The sequence below is a fragment of the Cryptotermes secundus genome, unplaced genomic scaffold (assembly GCF_002891405.2).
Source record: "Cryptotermes secundus unplaced genomic scaffold, Csec_1.0 scaffold1991, whole genome shotgun sequence".
Classification (NCBI taxonomy): Eukaryota; Metazoa; Arthropoda; class Insecta; order Blattodea; family Kalotermitidae; genus Cryptotermes; species Cryptotermes secundus.
Window position 1 is genome coordinate 260,698 of NW_019743182.1, and position 7,335 is coordinate 268,032.

General features: G+C 44.7%; 1 protein-coding gene across 3 annotated transcripts in view; it reads right to left on the reverse strand.

Annotated features, from left to right (window-relative positions):
* Window positions 1-2,086: 2,086 nt before the first annotated feature.
* The window catches only part of LOC111874073, a 7,822-nt gene continuing 2,573 nt past the window's right edge, over window positions 2,087-7,335 (reverse strand). For 2 of the 3 annotated variants that reach the window (XM_023869274.2, XM_033755311.1), the window contains 5 exons: window positions 6,747-7,099; window positions 5,447-5,714; window positions 4,822-4,920; window positions 4,397-4,528; window positions 2,087-2,637 (listed from right to left, as the gene is read on the reverse strand). In XM_023869274.2, the coding sequence (XP_023725042.1) occupies window positions 2,593-2,637; window positions 4,397-4,528; window positions 4,822-4,920; window positions 5,447-5,714; window positions 6,747-7,099 (897 nt within the window). In that variant the 3' untranslated portion in view covers window positions 2,087-2,592. The remainder of the gene's footprint in view (window positions 2,638-4,396; window positions 4,529-4,821; window positions 4,921-5,446; window positions 5,715-6,746; window positions 7,100-7,335) is intronic. The other variant, XM_033755312.1, reaches the window with a different exon arrangement.

Below are 7,335 nucleotides of genomic sequence, written 5' to 3' on the forward strand. Positions count from 1 at the left end.
TTTTGTCAGACTGTATGACAACGCGATATATCGCCTTCACAGAACTCTTAACAGAATATGAATCTGAACATTATCAAAATAAACGATATGACGTAATTAAACGGAAGCCTACCCCCACCCCACCCCTTGACGGGGTCAAATGAATAGGCAGCAGATTATCACATGTGATGGACTGAAGTGCTTAGTAGTTAATCTCAATCTATAAGCGACACAAAACAGTGAACTGTCCAGTGTGCCAAGAAGTTGATGAACGTGAGTGTTTGTTGCAGCAACACGGTGCCACATGTCTCACATCTAATGAAACCAAGCAGTTCTTGTGCGAGTTTTCGGTGACCGTCTCATTTCGAAAGGATTGAGACCCCCACGTTCGCCCGATTTGGCACCCGCAGTTCTTTTCCTTTGGGAGTACCTCAGGAATTGTCTATAAAAACAATCTGCATACACTGGATGGCCTCAAGAGGAACATTACGACGGCGATTAACAGCATCAGTTTACAGGTGCTCCACAAAGTGGCCTCAAACATGGTAAAAAGAGGTCGCGCATGCATTGCTGAACAGGGAAGCCATTTCGAGCGTATGTTGTAAAGACATGTGAAGGGCTATGCTACAAGCCGGAAGGTCGCGGGTTCAAGTCCCGATGAGGTCATTGGATTTTTTTTCAGTTGACCTAATCCTTCCAGCCGCACCAGGCCCTGGGGTTTACTCAGCCTCTAACAGAAACGAGTACCAGGAATTAATTAAATAATTTTCCTGGGGAGTAAAGCGCGGCCGGCGCGTAAGGCTGACAACCTTACCGCCATCTTTGAGCCGATTGTCTAGATCAGCCGTGTCAAACATGCGGCCCCCATAGCCACAAAGTGCGGCCCCTCAACTTTTAGAGCTAATTGATATTAAAATTAATATTAAAATTTTAGTAGAAATATTTTTTGTAAAGACAATTTTCCAACAGACCAGAAGACAAGAAGTCTCACGCAGACATAAATTAGCAGGCTGCAGGAAAAGTGATTCTTAATTCATTTTCCTACCTGCAAGGATTTCAAAAAGTCCCACAGTAATTCTGATTTTACCAATTATGTTTCCCAAATAAAGGACTTAATTAATGACTTCGAAAATAGGTTTAAAGAGTTCAAATCGTGCGAGAACGATTTCTCTTTGTTTACGGCTTCATTCTCATGCGATATTCAGAAGGCAGATAGTAACATTCAAATGGAACTAATTGAAGTGCAGTGTGATTCAATACTGAAAGACAAATATAATGAAATTGGTATCCCTCAATTTTTTTCTTATTTGCCAAGCCAGTACTCTAAAATGCGCCAGTTTGCTGCGAGAATACTGGCCATGTTTGGTTCCACCTACCTCTGTGAACAGTTATTTTCGCTTGTGAAGACAACCAAAACCACGCACAGATCAAGACTCACAGCAGAACATTTGTCTTCCATCCTAAAAATAGCATCTTCACAGAGTCAAGTAGCTGACATTAAATCTCTTGTATCCCGGAAAAGATGCCAGTTCTCAAGTAAAAACCAGTGATGTAAGTAGTTTAATAAATGTTCATTTGGTTATATAGCAATTTTTATTGTTTATATAGTTTTTCATCAATTATCACCATTCGAATATTTCAAGAAAAACACACTACTGACTACATTGAATTAATAACAAACTGAATAAACATGCGACTTTATAAACAAAAAAAAAAACATTGCTATTTCTAACATAATTTCTTGTATAATCTCTCATTTTACATATTGAAAAGTTGTTTAATATTTGTCAAAAATGGCATTCTCTTGCTTTTTAAAACTAAGATATGTGACTTTAGGTAATTATATTGAAATTATTCCTAAATAATAAATAGAATTAAATTTCCTTGTATCAAAATCTAATGTATATTTATATTTTGAAGTGCGGCCCTGGACTATTATTTATAGGGCTGAGGTGGCCCTCTGCACAAGTTGAGTTTGACATGCCTGGTCTAGATAATGTGGGACCCTCAGCGTTTCACAACCCTATGGGCCTTCACGGCCTGGTACAGGGATAGATTTATTTTACTTGTAAAGACATGATTTTATTTGGCATTTCTAAGATGTAAGGTTATAAACATTAATAGTAAGTGCTGTATGCCTTGTAGTTTGTGCATTAAACCAGCAAAATATAATTGCTTAATGTGATGTGCGCAACTTCTCGATCTCCCTGTACTACTAAATAACATATACAATAAGAACGATATTTTAATCTTGTACAATCGGCTGTGCTCTCGCTGGGCTGTCGCCTTCGCCAGTGGCTGTGCTGTCTCCGTCGCAAGTCGCTGTGCTGTCGCCCTTGCCGGTGACTGTGCTGTCTCCGTCGCAAGTCGCTGTGCTGTCGCCCTTGCCGGCGGCCAGCCTGTCGCACTTGCCGGTGGCTGTGGTGTCTCCGTCGCAAGTCGCTGTGCTGTCGCCCTTGCCGGTGACTGTGCTGTCTCCGTCGCAAGTCGCTGTGCTGTCGCCCTTGCCGGCGGCTAGCCTGTCGCACTTGCCGGTGACTGTGCTGTCTCCGTCGCAAGTTGCTGTGCTCTCGCTGGGCTGTCGCCCTCGCCAGTGGCTGGGCTGTCGCCGTCTCAGGCCGCTGTGCTGTCAAGGTCTCTTGGTCTGTTAGGAGGCGCCTGAAAGGTGAACATATCACAGTGGGTTCAGGAACGGGTAGCTAAGGGGCTTAATAACCGTCGGTATTGTGTGGTTCAAGAATAGTTTGTGGTATCAGAGAATTAGTTAGTTAGTTAGTTATTGGAGAGGGTGAGTTACCCCATGCATCGCGACCAGTTTGATCTATTGTGCTTCCCTCTATGATATTCTACCAGTCTCTATACCCTACCGATATTGGTGCGTACCATCAGTCCCGACCGAGCCAGCGAGTTCTCTACTGGCTTGGCGGTATCTATAATGCTTCCCCCATCTATCAGAGGCATTAGAGACTACTGTTGGGCGGGAAACGTCCTTGAATTTGGCTCAGTGACTTCCTTTGGAGATATGAGGTTCTTTTACGTGCCGTAAAGCTACGACACGGGACACACGGCTTAAAGTCCTTCCCGGAGGACTTGTTCCCTGAATTTTTCCGCCCTTAAAAATTCGACGACCTCCGCCACGAGTCATGAGGTGGGAACGTTACCTCTAGACTACGGAGGCCGCTTATCAGAGAATTAATATCGACACGAGTTTTCTTCGGTTCGAATAACTACACATAGCAAGCTGCTTCACACACACAATGTATTGTGAAGAATGTGCTCATATGCTAGGCAACGGTTTGTTGAACACTGCCTAAAAACCGGAATGATAGCAGAAACGAATATGATCCATTGTTACACAACCAATGGTTATAAGTTTCGCGCCAACGAACACGCTTGGAGGGGATCAAAGCGTTGCCCCGAAATGACACAAGATTCCGACACAACGGATTAATGAAGAACAGCAACTGAACCCTAAAGGCCGCGCCATAGCTCAAGCGGTTAGTCGCTGGCTTCCCACCGCGGCGGCCTGGGTTCGATCCCGGGTCTGGTCAAGTGGGATTTGTGGTGGACAAAGTGGCGCGGGGGCGTGTTTTCTCCGAGTACTTCGGTTTCCCCAGCCAATCTTCATTCCACGAATTGCTCCACAATCACCCTCACCTATCACTGGGGCTGGTACAATAGGCCAGAAGTGGCCGCAGTACAGGGAACTTAGTCCCACCCTGGCTGCGCCATAGCTCAAGCGGTTAGTCGCTGGCTTCCCACCGTGGCAGCCCGGGTTCCAGCCCGGGTCTGGTCAAGTGGGATTTGTGGTGGACAAAGTGGGGCTGGGGCAGGTTTTTTCAAAGTACTTCGGTTTCCCTTGCCAATCTTCATTCCAGCAATTGCTCCACAATCACCTTCACCTATCATCTGGGGCTGGTACAATAGGCCAGAAGTGGCCGCAGTACGAGGGACTTAGTCCCACCCTGCTAGCAATAATAAAGAAAAAACTGAATCCTTGAACATGGTGACTTCTATGAGGACCGCATGACAGTTATAAAAGTCAGTGGATTCATGAATTTGTTAGACAGACTTCGCTCAACGAATTGGGGGTCATTCATAAGAAAATTCAGAAGCAGTTGAATATTTGAAGTGTTAACCGTATAAGATTCGTTGCCAAACAACGACTGCCATGCAGACGTTGAAGACTTAATTTTGTGTGTTAAATTTACAGTAATCTTTACAGCGTTGTAATAATTTTAGTTATGTCTTGTGAGTGTTCAATAAATTTATTCATCGAATCCAGAACCCATAATTATTATTCATGCCAGTCAGGAAGACGTGACGCTTGGGTTTTAGTTTTCTCTAAGCTGGGATTGCTAAGATAAATGTGACTGAATTTTATGCAAATTATGTTCTTCCGATAGACAGTACTTACAGCTCTTAGACTGGTAATGCGGTCCTCCATTTTCTTGGTTTGCTTCTTTACCCTCCTCATGTAATTCTTCTGACAGAGAGCGTCTTGCATGCTGGGAGGCTCGAATTCCTCATCAAGTTGTTCTCCTCGCTCCTGAGGACATTAAAACCAACCACAGGATAAGCTCATGTTCAGAAATAAAAGGATGAAACAAAGAAAAATATCTCACAATAAAAACAGGCAGAGTAAGTTATGGAACAAACCAGTGCTTCTGTAACAAACAACAGAAGATTTAAACAAAGTAGCGTAGGGTATTTCAGTTAACTGTAAGACTTGAATGTTAATGTGCATTCCAAACTTGACTTCACCACTTTACAAGTCATTATAACCTCGTATTTTGCTCCATACAGAATATTACCATTCTTACATGACGTAGACCTACTTACTTCTGTCAGGTTTTTAAGGATCTTCCTTAGTCTCCTGTTTTCCTTTTCAAGTCTCTTCATTTGTTTGTCAGTCTTTGGTACTTCCAGTTCCGTTTGTACCTGAAACCATCGCAGCCAATCAGAAAGTGGTCATGTTTGCAGACAGAGACATTAAAGAGAAAGGAAGAAGGAAATGGCACAACAAACAGCACATGCCGTCGCTTGAAGAATTCTTTGCCAAATTACTCTCCTCAGATTCTGTTTTCAGTGTTTGCAGGATGATAACTGCTCCCTTTATATACACAAGCAAGCAAAGATGAAACGCATGCAAATGTCATCCCTTCTGGGCTACGAACGAACAAACCCTCACTGGATTGTTAGGAAACATGCCCTTCCTAGCCTACACGGTGACTGAGATCAGCCTGCATTGCCTAAACAGAAATATAAAGATACGGGCACGGGAGAGGAGGAGGTGGAGATGTTTGCAATAGGAAAGCAGGTATGTGAGGTTTGCACGGAACTCCTCTACTTCTCCAGGAGCGACTCAATCCATTTCCCATCATCAGAATATTACATCCTCACAGCCAGCTTTCGTATTAACCTCCCAGCTACAAGCGCACTCACAGTGCATGGTGCAGTGGCTTACCTGCTCTGCACTTGCGTTCAAGGGCCGTTCTTCTGTTGCTTGTGGATCCATTTCTTTCAGTTCAGGAGCTGGTAAACTCAGTGTCTGTCCGTTTTCATTTCTTTCAGACACTGAGTTTTCTGCTCCCCCCTGAGTTTCCGCTGCACTCATCAGGTCCATTTCCACAGCGTCCGCACGGTTCAGCATTGAGCAGTGCGCCTCTCCCTCGTGCAGAGTGTAGTCTGCATGGTCGCCTGTGCTACATGTCGCTGTGTGGCTGCCTTCGTTCCTGTAGACACAAAGTGGGGATGCATCACACAAATAGTACATGTAGATGTGTATTTAGTTGCTAGATTCTCCTCCACTCTAAACTCAGTAGTAACACCCAGTCTTACAGAACAGGTGAGAGTCAGTTTGGGAGGCTCTAGTTTCGGATGTCTGTCGGGATATTGGCTGTCCAGCCTGTGGGGTTTCATTGTTCTCCTTCATCCTTCTATCAACAGTCCTGAAATAGGCCTGGACCACTTCATTCGAGATGCTTCCAAACCTTCAATCACACTACAGTCTGCATGCTGAAGTAGCATCGGTAGATAACTAATGGAGGAGAAATTCAGTAACAACAAACAGATGCGTGGTCTGATTCAAAACGGTCTGCTGAGTAGTCACACTTTGTTACTGGATGGTGCGCATCATTATAATTTTATTGTATTGAGGAACACATGGGCAGATGGAACGACGTTACTGCTGGAACATATGGAGGCTCGACATAAAGTGGAATGATGTAGCTCTCGCGTCTAATTCAATGGATGAGGCAATTTGTTTCGATGAACTGGCAGACATGAACAAGGAGAGGGAGTGCACCCACTAGTGGCTAAATACTCGGGGAAGATGTACACTGTCATGCACGTACATGATAAAAACTGAGATGGAGTTCATAGTTGCTTTACTTATGCAGATTTATTTGAACGTTTCTCGTGCTGACTCTTATTGGATGAAGCAGAGAGTGGCTCTGATCTAATTGGCTGTACACCTACTGCCTAGACAGTCTGGTGGAGTTACTCAGCTAACCTACGGAAACTTCAGTGTTAAGAGGAAAGAAATATCCGACAAAATTCTCTCATTCCTAACAATTAAGCCAAGAGACGCTATACCCGTATTTCAGAGTATGAAGTATTATATGCATGTAATTTTGTAGCTGACTTGAAACTTGTGGAGTGCTCTTGTCCGTCACATATCTTACACAGTACCAGTTCAGTTCATGCGAGCAGCCGATGTGCCTCATGGATTTAAAACCCTTGTCAGATACGAGATGTACACTTACCTGTCCCTAACGCAGTTCCACTCGCCGCGTCGCTGTTCTGTTACCGTCACAGGTAGCTGTTCTGTCGCCGTTACAGGCGTCACAGGGCGCTGTTCTGTTGCCGTCATAGGTCGCTGTGCTGTCACCGCCACAGGCGTCACAGGGCCCTGTTCTGTTGCTATCACAGGACGCTGGGCTGTCGCCGTCACAGGTAGCTGTTCTGTCGCCGTTACAGGCGTCTCAGGGCGCTGTTCTGTTGCCGTCACAGGTCGCTGTGCTGTCACCGCCACAGGCGTCACAGGGCGCTGGGCTGTCGCCGTCACAGGTCGCTGTGCTGTCAGGGTCTCTTGTTCTTTTCCGAGGCTCCTGGGAAACTGAACATATCACAGTGGTTTCAGGAACGTGTAGCTAAGTGGCTTAATCACCGTCGATATTGCGTGATTCAAGAATAGTTTGCGGCATCACAGAATTAATATTCATTGTGAATTTTCTTCGATTTGAACAATTACACCACGGCAAAATGCTTCACACACCTACACACATGCATTGTATTGTGACGAATATGATCATATGCTAGGCCATGGCTTGTTGAACACTTCCTCACAACCGG